General features: G+C 47.9%; 1 protein-coding gene across 12 annotated transcripts in view; it reads right to left on the reverse strand.

Moving 5' to 3' along the window:
* Positions 1-1614: 1614 nt before the first annotated feature.
* Positions 1615-14988, reverse strand: part of klhl17 (kelch-like family member 17) — an 82141-nt gene continuing 68767 nt past the window's right edge. For all 12 annotated transcript variants that reach the window (XM_038822011.1, XM_038822013.1, XM_038822015.1 and 9 more), the window contains 4 exons: positions 13959-14047; positions 11283-11356; positions 9237-9418; positions 1615-3334 (listed from right to left, as the gene is read on the reverse strand). In XM_038822011.1, coding sequence (XP_038677939.1) covers positions 3106-3334; positions 9237-9418; positions 11283-11356; positions 13959-14047 — 574 coding nt within the window. In that variant the 3' untranslated portion in view covers positions 1615-3105. The remainder of the gene's footprint in view (positions 3335-9236; positions 9419-11282; positions 11357-13958; positions 14048-14988) is intronic.

The raw sequence follows: 14988 nt of genomic DNA on the forward strand, positions 1-14988 counted from the left end.
TTTGATTTAACATGTCCTTTGACACCTGCTACTCAACAAAAAAACTCAAAAATACAAGAACTTAAGAATTATAAACGGATAAGATATCTTAATGCCTTCAAACCAATGTTAACGGTGTTTTTTGATGGTCTGCTTAAAATATCCGGTTTTGAAAACTGAAAATAATTTCTTTGGAAACCATTGTGGAAATTGTGGAAAATCCCCAGTCAAACCCCCCTTTACAACTGCATTTTACATATCAAGACACACAATTTTGTTTGAGACATACATTTCCTAGATTTACTTTTGCAATTATTTACATGCTAGCTGCTTCATTTATTAACATTTCAGTGTAACCCAGTACAGGAGGTTTATCTTCCATTTAATATTTACTACAGGACAGACATATTACTGGCTACTGTAGGCGAATGTAGGTGGAACGAGCTGTTTGCTTCTGATTGGGGATGGGTGGGGTGGTGGGGTGGTGGGGGGGGGGTGTGCGGTGAAACACAAGTTAGTTCAGCAATCAGGCGCTCTTAGCCGATTGGAGCTCTGTTTGAAAGTGGCCGCTCGCAGGGTTGTGTGTGATTGGTGAATTTACCCCAGGAGTTGTGTACTCCTAGTTTATAGGTCAGGCGATTTGCTTTCAGTTCCAAAATAATAATAATAACCGTTTATTGTCACACGTTGGCTTCAATGAAGTTACTGTGAAAAGCCCCTAGTCACCACTTCCGGCGCCTGTTCGGGGAGGCCAGTACGGGAATTGAACCCCCGCCGCTGGCCTTGTTCTGCATTACAAGCCAGCTGTTTAGCCCACTGTGCTACACCAGCTAAAAGGCTTGCTTCAATCCAAAAGGTGGTGACTTTTGGAGGGACAAAGTTCCTCAAGTACTTCAGTAATGCTAGTTTTTCCACACACAATATCCCCTTGCCCCCCCCCCCCCCCCCCCCACACCGCCCAACCGGCGTCCACAACATCCCCAGAAGGAAATCCCAGGTAAACCGATATAGAGGAGGCCTTCTTTCTAACTGCTACCAACAATATAGCACCAGGTCAGGGCATACCGCCCACCTATCCACTGCCAGTTGGCAGGTCATGCAACTACAATCAGTCAGAGCCAGACTTGTGCTGTCCCCAACTCCGTCCCACACCCAGGAGTTGGCAGCAAGACCACTGGCATTTCCTCTTCCCTAGTCCGGGGTATATGGAGAACAACGATAGCTGTCCCAGATGAGATGATCCTCAGTATTACACCAAGGAATTAAATCTTCCTCATCCCCATTTAGCCATCACCATAATTGGGAGGATCCTTTTGAGGACCAGAATCTTCAGAGACGAGGTAAAATAATAAAAATTGCCTGCTGACATGATGAGAATATTAACCAGAGGGGCCACCTGACCGTGTGATATATGGGTTACAAAGATGGCCAGCACGGTAGCACAGTTGCTTCACAGCTCCAGGGTCCCAGGTTTGATTCCCAGCTTGGGTCACTGTCTGCGGAGCCTGCACATTCTCCCGTGCCTGCGTGGGTTTCCTCCGGGTGCTCTTGTTTCCTCCCACAGTCCAAAGATGTGCACATTAGGTGGATCGGCCGTGCTAAATCACCCCTTGGTGTCCAAAAAAAGGTTGGGTGGAGTTACTGGTTTACGGGGATAGGGTGGAAGTGTGGGCTTGGGTAGGGTGCTCTTTCCAAGGGCCGTTGCTGACCCAATGGGCCGAATGGCTTCCTTCTGCATTGTAAATTCTATGATTCTGTGAGAATGCACAATGGTGGGTGTGCTAGACAAACACGTTGGAATACATTGTCTAAAGGAGATGATCAACATGAATAACCCAAAGTCGGACGCAATATAATCAAAAATGTAAACTGCATAATACTGTTCATTATTCCACACCTTTCATGTATCTCCTCAGAATAAAAATGAATGAAGAGATCACAATGTTTATCAGATTAATCCCCAGTTCTTACTTTCCCATTAAGATAATCAAAATCTGCCTCCTTTCCTCTCTCTGGTAACAACGTCCTGACCAGAGGTCGTCAAAAACTTAAATAAAATACAACTAAACTTAATTAAGTTGGATTTAAAAAAATAAAAATCAAAGACATAACAAGCTGACGCGCTTCACATTTAAAGACACCAGTTAAATTAAACACAATGTCATTACCTCCAGTCAGTGCTAACCCATTGACAATACAAGAGCAGTGGTAAAGTGTGAGTGCTACAGTAGAATCTCCTGGAGATTATAGTATATACCAAAAAATACGAGGTATGTAATTGATTTCTGAATTATTTTTGTTGATCAGTACAAAAAGATGTGGAATAATTAGGTCTGTTCACCTGTTACACTCCCGTCATATTTTCTGCACACCACTGTTCTGTCTCGCTTCGTTGAGGTGACCAGAGGTGAGTTGATATGTTGTATAACTGGTAATGCTACATAGCCGTAAAAGATTACTGAGCAAGGTAAGAAAGTGATCTTAAAGGGGAGGGGGTTGGGGGAGCAGAGAAAAGGTGTCCTCCACTGGGGTCAGCAACCATTAAGGTACTTGGCCAGGGGTGGGCTGTCATTAATTTTAACTGGAATTAAATAATCGTGCACCATGCCGTGAAAATATTGAATGCAAACGTGGAATATAATTTCAGAAAGAACACAGCCTGTGTTTACTTGGTGGCGAGGTCATGGAGGTACTCCAACCGTTGCCGAATTTCCAATGACACTGGCAGTGTCGCTGCCCGCCTCAGTTCTCAGACCCTGGAGGGCTGGCCTCGGGTTGAAAGAAACACAAAAATTCCGCCTGGACGCCGGTGAGTTCAGATCAGACTCCTTCGCCTCAAATGACACCCTTTATATCATCGTGTGACCAGATCATTGGTGGGGGGGAGGGGGGGGGGGGCACTGTGTCGCTCGTTTTTACGCTGCTGTTGTTGGCAAATTGCGGACTTGCTCTAAAGACGCTCGTGGTGGAAGTGCAATTTAGCCACTGTTCACAGTTGTTGTTGTTGTTGTTGAGCAGGATACACTAAAGAAAATGGCTGGCCTCGTCACGGGCCCCACGGTCACGACGGGCTGCTTCGAAAAGGACTGTGTTCATCATGAGGTAAAGCCAGGCTGTGCTGGAATGTTAGAGGCTGGTTGAAGAAACGGAGAGAGTGGGCGAAGAGGGAGGGGGGAAGTTCAGCAGTTCGAGGACGGCGACCCCCACACTGCTTCGTCGCGTGAACATGCACGAGGCGGCCACCCATTTATTTGTGCGAGGATTGTATTTCTCAATGGAATTAAGGCTCGAGCTTCCATCATTGCCACCGACTGCGTAAAGCCATCCGTCCATCGCAACAAGGTCATGCGTGCTCCTGAAGAAAAAAATAGGCGAGGTGAAAACACAACGGTGATTGTTACTTTCCCCCCTCAAAAGATATTTCTAACTCTCATCTTCCAAGGAGAAGCTCAAACTCAGGAGAATGTTGATCACTAGCACAGTTATAGTACAAGCCAGAAAAAACACTGCTGGCGGTGGGGCGGTGGCACAGTGGTTAGCACTGCTGTCCCACAGCGCCAAGAACCCGGGTTCGATCCCGGCTCTGGGTCACCGTCCATGTGAAGTTTGCACAATCCCCCCCCCCCCCCGTAATTGCGTGGGTTTCGCCCTCACAACCCAAAGATGTGCAGGCTAGGTGGATTGGCCAGGCTAAATGGCCCCTTATTAGGGGAACAAAAAGAATTGGGTACTCTAAATTTATATTAAAAAAACACTGCTGATCATGTTAATTTTTGGAGAGTCCAATGTCAAGGAGAGATCCAACTTTATTTCTAACATTTGAGTCTGATGAGACAGGAGTGCTCAATTTCAAAATGGTCCCTCGGGTTCTATGCTCCTTTCTGTGAACTACACCCACACCCAGTGGGGCTCAGCACTGGGGATCTCATCGAAAAGACATCGCCTGGGACAGTGCAGCGCTCCGACATTTAGCCACTGAATCGAGAGCTGGGGTTACGTGCAGGAGTCCGAAGTGGGCATTGACCCAGTGACCTTCTGACCCAGAGACAAGAATGGTGCCATTGAGCTAAAGCTTGGCATGGCGTGGCATCCCCGCCCCCCCACCCCAATTTGATATCATGCTGTGAGAGACTCGAATTAAGAGACTAGTTGCCTAGGAAGGAGACAGGATACCAAAAGTCTCTTTAACAATCGGACTCCGAGACCAGTGTGATTCCCATACTGTAGACACAGCGTTTCCCCAGATCTGCGGAATTTCTCACCCATTTGTTTTGGTGAGGTGCAGGGCGGCGCGATGGCGCAGCGGTTTTAGCACTGCTGTTTCACAGCGCCGAGGACCCGGGTTCCATCCCAGCTCCGGGTCACTGTCAGTGTGGAGTTTGCACATTCTTCCCGTGTCTGCGTGGGTCTCACCCCCACACAACCCAAAAAAGATTTGCAGGGAAGGTGAATTGGCCGCGCTACATTGCCCTGAATTGGAAAGAAAAAAGAATTGTGTACTCTTAAATTTATCACAAAAAAAAAGTTTCGGAGAGGCGTGGGGGAGCCGGTGTTCTGCATTTGGCCCTTGTGCTCATTGCAGAATACGAACTAGGCCAGGCAGTGTCAGCAGCCTGGCTTGCCTCTTGCTTCCAGTGACTTTTTAAAATGGGAGCTGCCTTGCTATCAGCCCTCGCTCATGAGCCGCAATGTCAAGATCCACCTTGCCCTACTCGTGACGCTGTACTAAGACTTGGTGTACAGTATCGCAGGTACAAACGGCACATGCAGGCGAAGTCAGCACTGCGAGTCCAGGCAACACACCCCGAGTACAGAGGAGCAAACACAGCAATTCCTTGCCACAAGATTGCAAGTGCTGAATCAGTCAAGTGTGGTTCAATGGAAGAATTTTGAACACAGCATTAGATCTTCCCTCGTGATCCAAGTATGCAAGACGCCATGTCCTTATCTGCCATCTCCCAAATAGCTTCTTGTTCCAGGATTTTTTCTGCTTTATTTGGTCTGCAAAGGGAAGCAACGCGGATGAATAATAAATGTTGTATTTTGGAGATTGGGACTTTTACTCTGTTAATGTTGTTGACCTGGACATGTCTCAACAGAAACATTCATAGTTTTATTTAACTGCTGAATGTGGTTTGTCCCATTTTGAAATACTTTTCCTGACGTCCTTCAGATATTTCCTGAAACTGAACCCAAGGCTAGTGGAGGTGGTGATGCAGTGGTATGGTCACTGGACCAATAGCCCAGAGACCAGGGGTAAAGGGCTGGGGACCAGGGTACAAATCCAATTAATCTGGAATTAAAAGTCTAATGATGGCCATGGAACCATTGTCGATTGCTGTAAAAACCCATCTGGTTCATTAATGTCCTTCAGGGAAGGAAATCTGCCGCCCTTACCCGGTCTGGCCTACATGTGACTCCAGACCCATAACAATGTGGTTGACTCTTTAAATGCTCTCTGAAATGGCCGAGCAGGTTACTCAGGTCAAGGGCAATTAGGGATGGGCAATAATGCTCTCTCAGCCAGTGAGGGCCACATCCTATCAATGAATTTGTAAAAAAGCACTACCGTCTGCTGACAAGGAGGGTCCCCGTTGCCAGCGCTAGACCCTGCCTCACCCCAAACCCAGGACAGACCAGGTTTGCCATGGGTACAGTTTCATGCCACAGGTTGATAAGGGAATAGGCCGGAGATGTCACTGGTGCAGTTCCACTTGGAACATAGAAGTCGAAGTGGAGATTGGAAAGAAGTGTTGAAAATCATCATCAACTTTGATGGAAGGAATACGGAGGATATGTTTCCAGTGGCAGATGGGCCGGTTACCAGAGGACACCGATTTAAAGGGATTGCTAAAAAAAAAAAGAGGTGACATGAGGGGGAAAAAAAAAAATCTCCTCAGTCCCCACCACAACATACCCAGCTTAGTCACTTCATACCTACTCCAGAGGCTGAACCCCAATCTGACCCTGATTCCAACCAAATATCCCCTCCATCGCCAACTACTGCCTACTTCCATCTCCGCAACATCACGGACGGTCGGATTGGGTTGGAGAACTCTTTCTCGGCCGCCAGAGACACAATGGGCCGAATGGCCTCGCCTTCTCCTGCAGCTCATCTGCTGTTGAAACCCTCGCCGAGGCCTTTGTTAGCTCTTAACTCAACTATTCCAAAGCTCCCCTGGCCAGCCTCCTACCCTCCATAAACCTCAACTCATCCAAAGCTCTACTGCCCCCATCCTAACTGGCACCAAATCCTGTTTCACCAGCCCTCCTGTGCTGTCTGACATCGGCCAAGTTGGCCATTTAATTTGCTTGGTTATTCTCCATTGCCTGAGCCACACTCGGGCACCTCCCTCGCGTACAGTCAGATCAGGAACTCACCTAGTAGCGACTGTGGGCGCTGATGCACATTCCCACTCCTCACTTACGGCTTAATCATTTCTTCCCCTCTGTCAGCAATTTGGTTTTCCCCTTCTTCTCCAAACCACACACATTCTACAGACAACAGTGTGGGCTGGAGATATTTGGCAGTTTTCCACTGCATACACAAGAGCATGTCGGAGCCATTGCCCTTCTCTCAATACCTGTGTGTGTGTGTGTGTGTTGGGAGAGACCAGGATATATCCAGGTGTTGGAACTGGCAAGTGTGGAATCTCTGCCTTGAATCCCCACATTCAGCTATTTAAAGTGCTGGAGGTTTGAGCAGCCGAGAGAGGCTGGTGTCTGTTGCAAAATGAACTGCTTGGTTATTTTCCAGTCCCCTTGGTGACAATGGAAGTAAACGAGAAGGCGTGAATTGGTATAGCACCTATCACAATCTCAGGATGAGGCTGAAGTACTTTCGAAGCACTGCCGCTGTCGTAATGTATGACGGACAACAGCCGAACTGACCACATAATCTGTTTGTGTTATCAACGGGGGCGCAGTGGTTAGCACTGCTGCCTCACGGCACCGAGGACCCGGGTTCGATCCCGGCCCCGGGTCACTGTCCATGTGGAGTTTGCACGTTCCCCCCGAGACTGCGTGGGTCTCACCCCCACAACCCAAAGATGTGGCGGGTAGGTCACACTAAATTGTCCCTTCATTGCAAAGGAAAATTGGATTCTTTAAATTTATAAAAGAACAATTTGCCACAGGATACATGGGCAAATGGGGGGGGGGGGGGGGGGGGGGGGGTGAAGAGAACTGCCTTGATGTTCTTCGAAACACGTACGTCCACCCGCGAGGGTAGACGGAGCTTCGGTTTAACGTCGCAACCACAACGCGACACTGCCGGCAGTACAGCACTCCCTCAGTACTGCAGCAAAGTGGCAGTCTTTGTGCACAAGCCTCTGGAGTGGGACCCCAGCCCATAACGGGGAGGTGGGAGTGTCGCCAATGAGGCACAGCTAATGCCTACAATGGGGCGCAGTTTGATCCGCTGCCTGGTGAGCTCTCCTGGCACCCACATGGCTATCGTGTGACATTTGGGAAGGTTGAAAGGTTAACCTGCACTGGTTGACCTGTTGAGTGTTTTCACTACTGCCTGTTTGCATTTATATCACAGATATCAGCAGATCCTGATGTCCTGAATGAAGGTCGATCCACCAATAAATGTAACAACACCCAGAGCAGTTTATATCAGAATACGATAGAAAATTATGAAAATGCAAAGCAGGTCAGGCAGCATCTCAAAACAGGAAAGACAGAGTGAACGTTTTGGGTTTGTTCCATCCAATGAAGGGGCTCGGAGTGAGTCTCTCTTCCTGTTACACATACGCTGTGTACGTCCACAGTTATTATTTCTCTCTCAGGCGATCCACTGCCACAGATGACTCGCTAGAATGTGGCATAGTTCAATATTTCAACCACCTGGGGTCATCTTACAAACCTGCGTGTTCGGAGGGCAGTCCGCAAACAAATTTCCCATTCGCTCATTAAACCACCCCTTCATCCATTCAATCCCAACAGTGCAGAAGGAGGCCAGTCGGCCCATCGAGTCTGCGCCGACCCTCTGAAAGAGCATTCCTCTACCCGCCCCATCTCCTTAACGCTGTAACCCCACCTAACCTGCACATCCTTGGGGCAGCATGGTGACACAGCGGGTAGCACTGCTGCCTCAGAGCACCAGGGACCAGGGTTCGATTCCCCACCTCGGGTGGCTGCATGTGTGGAGTTTGCACGTTCTCCCAGTGTCTGCGTGGGTTTCCTCCGGGTGCTCCGGTTTCCTCCCATGGCCCAAAGATGTGCAGGTTAGATGGATTGGCCGTGCACAAGATTGCCCCCTAGTGTCCAGGGATGTGCAGGTTCGCTTACGGGCAGGGTGGGCAAAGATGGGGTGCTCTTTCGGAGGGTCGGTACAAACACGATGGGCTGAATGGCCTCCTTCCGTACTGTGGCGATTCTATGGCTAAGGGGCAATTTATCATGGCCAACCCACCTAACTGCCTGTTTGGCAAGCCCAACATGAGCCTGAGGAACTTGAAGCAGAAGACGTTTGTGAATAATGACCTACTTATACTTATTTGTAGACTGGACTGCTTCCTCTTTCCTCCCTCTGTTTAATTTGCATTCTGTCAACTTAGAATTGTTCTGTGCAGAGAAATGGCAGTTTGGCACAGATTATATTTTGCTTAAACAGTCCTTATCTTTAATTTTGCACTGTCGGAATATAAAAGGGTATGAACAGGTCAACATAAGCCAGTTTGTGCACCATTATTCACTGTGTCAATAGAGGGCTCTTACCACTATTTGTTTTATTTTAAATATTTGGCATAAAACACTGAATAATGGAGCATCTGAAACCTCAGCATGTTTTTGTATAATGCAATGTTCCCCTCCCGTGGCCCAGGGCCCTTTGCTGGCCTGGCAAACTGAACAAATAGGTTTCAATTTGTAATGCCTGCTCAAACTTTAGAAAGGGGCGGTTCTGACCTCCCATCGCGACTTCCGGACCCCCCAAACTGCTCAACTTACCTATTAGGGGCCCCTTGATCCCTCTCCCCATCCCACCCCATAACGGAAGTGCAGTCCCGGGCCTGGTCCCTGGCTCAGGCAAGATGCCACCGTGGCACACTGGCAGCACAGCTTGAGCACCCGAATGGCACTGCCAGGGTACTTCCCTGCCCAGAGGCCGATGACCCGGGGTCTCCAATCATCTGGGTGACCACCCCCGACCTATGTGAACTGCAATCTTGTAACGTTGCCTGCTAAGAAAGAGACCGACATGGTCTCAAGTTAATGCATTGTAAACTAAGAGAGCACAGGGGCATACAAACCTTCTGATGTTCATGGGTGCCACACTCTCCCATGTGTTAGTTTTTGGATTATATCTTTCCACCGAGTTAAGGCAGCTAGTCCCATCATTGCCACCGGCGACGTACAGCATCCCCTCCAGTACCGCCACGCCAGCACTGCTCCGCCGACTCAGCATATTAGCGATATTGGTCCAGGTGTTGCTCTGCACAAGGAAACCATGAACAGGTCAGAGAAGGAAACCGGGAAACCGTACAGAAGGTTCGAAAGACCGAGGCTGAAAATGCTACACAGACCTGCAAACACATACACACACACACACACAATAGTTGTAACACAAAAGAGTTTTCTTTGATTTGGCCGCAATATATTTTGTTCCATTAGACCAAAACTAAAAACTTCGACACTACCTTGATGATTCTAATCAGTTTATCCATTTTGTGCACATATTCATGTTGAATTTTAACAATCCCAAAATACTCATCTTTTCCAAAGCTTACCTTTAAATATGATAACTTAAATATGCATTTTCAGGTTTCAGCTGAGTCTCCCAGATCCCGGGATTCTCCCCCATGCCGGTGTAGCACGAGGCAGGCGGGAATCACTACCGGTCTCCATCAACAGAGACCAAACGTGATGACCACCCCGAGGGGTTAGGAGGCCATTGGAGCCCCCGGGTGGTTGGCACCCAAGCAGTACCAATCTAGCACTGCCAGGTTGGCACTGCCAAGGGGCAAGGTCTGAGAGGGGCATAGTCTTTTCTCCTGGTGAGTAGGGGGGGGGCGGTAGGTTTGTCTGGAGATTGGCTTGATCTCCAAAGAGCCGACCTTTAGGTCCTGCACATCTCTTTCCCGGTGGGAATCTCCCCAAGCTCCAGAAATATGCGATGGCGGATTGTGATGGGAATCACCCCCAAAATGATAGTTTGTCATTGTTTGGAGAATTTCACCGTTTGTTTCCTGCAACACAACAGGGATTGCACTTTAACAAAATAAAAGCAATTTGTTCCTGTAATGCACTTGGAACGTCCCGAGCATGCGGACAGAATTACATAAATTCAAGTCTTTCTTTAAGACTGGATATCTTAATATTTCTGGAGGGTTGTCCTCCCTTGAAAGTGTGAAAGCCACTACGCTAACATAACCCACAGGAGTTCCAGCATGTACAATGCCACCCTCTCATACAACTGTGTACACAAGCCCAATGTAAAAGAAGCTGATTAGATTCCACTGTGTTGCTCATTACCAGTGAGTACTAGAGGCAAGTGTGACATCTACTGGTGTATGATATTACAAATTGCAGCTCCCTCATTGCTGTACTTTACACAGTGAGCCAGCGCCATCTAATTGAAGGTGAGAATTTATTACCAAGATATGTAATCTGTGAAAACATCTAAATTTACACATTTCGAGATGAGACTTTGTCAATTGCAGATTTGATCAATTACTTTGCATCACCCAGTGAATCAAGTAACAATACTACTTGTAAGAAGTCTTACAACACCAGGTTAAAGTCCAACAGGTTTGTTTCAAACACGAGCTTTCGGAGCACTGCTCCTTCCTCAGGAGGAACCTACCTCTCCATTCACCTGAGGAAGGAGCAATGCTCCGAAAGCTAGTGTTTGAAACAAACCTGTTAGACTTTAACCTGGTGTTGTAAGACTTCGTACTGTGCTCACCCCAGTCCAAGGCCGGCATCTCCACATCAATACTACTTGTGTCTAAGGACAGAAAGGCAGGCAAACAATCATTTGTAGCCCAGATCCACTTCTGAAATTCTTTCGTCGCGGGTTTGGTGAGTGCAGTGATCCGCTCTGTTCATCTTTTCCGAATCCCCCACCATAAGAATGTACAGTGATATCGTTCCCAGTCCAGAAGGCTTTGGGAAGAAGTCCAGAGATGGGGCAGGTGGAATGAAAAGTGGGTGAAATTAACAGTACTGCCAGAAATGACCGAGCTACAGAAGCAGATTTCCTTAGAAACCCATTCGGACCCTGCTCAAATCCACACCCTGGCCCTAGAACACAATCGGGCTGAAAAAGCTGCAGATATATTTGTGAGTTTAATTACCTGTGGATCATATTTTTCGACTGTTGCCAAGTGGGAGGAACTGTCATATCCACCGACAGCGTACAGATTCCCATCTGAAAGAACAGCATTCAGTGAAACACATTTAGTGACTTATGGGTTTCTTTGACTAATCAGCCTGGTTTTTGACACACAGACAAACCTCTCACTGTGTTCAGAACCTCACAGAATGCCTACAATGCAGAAAAAGGCCCTTCGGCCCATCAAGTCTGCACCGGCCTCTGAAAAGAACACCCCACCCAGGCCCAGTCCCCAACTCTATCTCCGTAACCCCCACCTAACCTGCACATCCCTGGACACTAAGGGGCAATTTTTAAAATCATGGCCAATCTACCTAACCTGCACATCTTTGGACAGTGGGAGGAAACCCGCGCAGTGATCCAAGCCAGGAATCGAACCTGGGATCCTGGTGCTGTGAAGCAACAGTGTAACCACTGTGCCACCCAGATGCCCTTTGTGTCCACAAGGTTAGGTGGGGTTACAGGGAGAGGTGAGGGTGAAGGCCTAGGTAAGGGACAGCACAGTGGTTAGCACTGCTGTCTAACAGCGCCAGGGACCCGGGTTTAAATCTGGCCTTGGGTGACTATCTGTGTGGAGTTTGCACGTTCTCCCCTTTGTCTGCGTGGGTTTCCTCCCACAAAGTCCCAAAAGATGTGCTGTTGGGTGAATTGGACATTCTGAATTCTCCCTCTGTGTATCCGAACAGGCGCCGGAATGTGGCGACTAGGGGATTTTCACAGTAACTTCATTGCAGTGTTAATGTAAGCCTACATGTGACACTAATAAAGATGATTATTATTAATTTAGCATGGCCAATCCACCTAACCCGCATATTTCTGGACTGCGGGAAGAAAGGGAAACCCCCCATAGACACGGGGAGAACATGCAAACTCCACACAGTCTCCAACCCAAACTGCTGAGAAAAACAACCTACACTTCCAGCCCTGGTAGGAATACCCTGGAGTTCCCCAGGAATTAGTGTGTCCGTCCAACTGTGATTAATTTCAGGAGGTTTTGTCACATGACCTGCCCCCACCCTCCAGCCATTCACTGGACAACATGTCCATCCTTGGGACGGGAACGGCCTTCCCACACCCATCAGAAAGCAAAATGACTGGCATCCATTTTTCAATCTGGTAAAAGAAAATGACAAGAGATAAAACTATTGTCATTTTAAAAAATATTAAGGCGTGGTGAGGAAAGGCAAGAGGTCGGATGACGAGATCTCCAGGAATACGTCAAACCAACGCTACCTGCAAATTTTCTGCTCCAACATTAAGACAGTCCTCTCACCTCGAAAAGAACACGTCCAATTTAACCCAGGGTTCATCAGTCATTCTACACTAAAACTGGGCCGGGTTTTCCTGCATTCGCCACCCCGTTGTCGAGGCCAAATGGGCATCCCTCTAGAAATGGAGGGGAAAACATTCCAGGTGGGTGGATGTGGGAAGGGGTTGTGGGTCTCGATCACTGAAGCTACAAGGGCTTCCTTTCTTTGTTGAGGCTCCGTCGACGGAGAACGGTGTCTCCAGCTGTCTGTCCGAATGTCAGCAAGACTGAAAAATCATCCCTTAATGGGGTTTCATTTCATTTTGTTTCTTTTTTTTTCATTTCATTTGAATGAATTAAATTGGATATTTTTTTAAAAAGAGAGACATGTTACTGAAGTTTTTTATCTAGGACTCAGCAGGCCAAATGCAAGACTTTCAAACAATCATGACAATCGATACTACAGGATAAAAGGGTGCTGATTGGTTCACGAGTCAACGCCGATTGGCTGAGGCGCTGCTATGGAGAAAGCAATGTGGCACCTTCGGCTCTTATTGGTGGATATCACTCTGTGGTGGTTAATAGAGTAATCGAGGCAACAACACATGACCATTATTCCCCTGCAACCTCCACAAGCTAAACCAATCCCAAAAACAAAGACCAAACCTGTTACTACAAGCATCCGATCCCCATTGCTCTCAATGTAAGGCAAGTCGTTTGGAACCCTGAATTTACTGAAATTTCTGACCCACCTAGAGGGTTAGGTTAAAATCGGGGATCAAGGTTTCACGGTGATGAGTTCCGATCTTGCTGCATGCCAATATAAGGCTAAATAGACACCAGCAGGCCTTTTGATGCCATAGTCTGGTGCAAGTTTCCTTCCACACGTGTTTTGATTGTGGTTACAGGTGAGCTGTTCAACTATGGAGGGAATGCCCCCACCCCCCCACACCTGTACTTTCCACATTGGTCCCTGGATGACAATCAGAGGTGGAGACACGTCGCCCATATCGCTCCACCACTGTGCCAGCTCCCTGCGCCACCTCGGATGGGACCAGCTAAGTTGGCAATGAGAGAGGGGAGAAAGTTTAGGGCCTTTTCACCTACATCACACCCCCGCTGTGCCAACAATGGATCAGCGGATGTTTCAACCCGCATAGGAACCCCAGTACCCACCGGCAGACAGAATAAATGGCAGACAGGAACCCCAAATCCAAGGGGACTAATTATTGCCAACAGTTTACACAGCAGGTTAACACCATAATCTGTCATTGGTGTCAGATTAGTTTCTCAATGATGGTTTAGTGTTTGCACCTGTGGGATTTCCATGTATTTTTCACTGGTACAAAATAGTTTGCTCGCTGCCACAGTTGAAGAAAAAAGGCTCACCTAGCGTTGCGATGCGGACATAGCGTCTCCTTGTACTCATGGCAGCAATGGAAGACCACGTTCCGGTCAGTGGGTCAAATCTTTCAGCACTGCGGGAGCAAAAACAGAAGGAGGCAGCTATTAAAAGCAAGAGACAATTGCCAGTCATTCTACCCTGTGCAAAACTTCATTTGTGTTTCACAGGTTCGACGGGCGGATTGCAAGTATCAGTCGGTTTCTTGTTTGGGTCGACAGGTTTGACTTACCCTGGTGATTTCTGAATTGCCTTGTGAATGCTCTCGCCCCAATTTCCCCCCTCTGTTCTCCCCAGCATTCTGACTTCCTCCGGTACCTCACCCTCAAAGCACCCATTCTTCATGTGAGAGATTAGTCAGTGACCGTTAACAAGCAGTTCAACCGGGCAGCACGGTGGCACAGTGGTTAGCATTGCTGCCTACGGCGCTGAGGACCCGGGTTCGATCCCGGCTCTGGGTCACTGTCCGTGTGGAGTTTGCACATTCTCCCCGTGTCTGCGTGGGTTTCACCCCCACAACCCAAAAGGTGTGCAGGGTAGGTGGATTGGCCACGCTAAATTGCCCTTAATTGGAAAAAATAATTGGGTACTCTAAATTTATTAAAAAAAAACAAGCAGTTCAACAACAGCTTAGCGTCCTTTTTAAAAAATAAATTTAGAGTACCCAATTCATTTTTCCAATTAAGGGGCAATTTAGCACGGCCAATCTGCCTACCCTGCACATTTTTGGGTTGTGGGGGTGAAACCCACGCAGACACGGGGAGAATGTGCAAACTCCACACAGACAGTGACCCAGAGCCGGGATCGAGCCTGGGACCTCGGCGCTGTGAGGCAGCAGTGCTAACCCACTGCGCCACCTTGCTGCCCTATATAGCATCTTTAATGCAATTAAACACCTCAAGCTTCTTCATTGGAGTTTAATCAGATGAAACTTGACACTGAGCCAAACAAGAAGGCATTAGGACAGGAAAACACGAGCCAGGAATTTCAGAGTTTGTGGCCCAGTTGGCTGAAGGC

The sequence above is a fragment of the Scyliorhinus canicula genome, chromosome 16, assembly GCF_902713615.1.
Source record: "Scyliorhinus canicula chromosome 16, sScyCan1.1, whole genome shotgun sequence".
Classification (NCBI taxonomy): domain Eukaryota; kingdom Metazoa; phylum Chordata; class Chondrichthyes; order Carcharhiniformes; family Scyliorhinidae; genus Scyliorhinus; species Scyliorhinus canicula.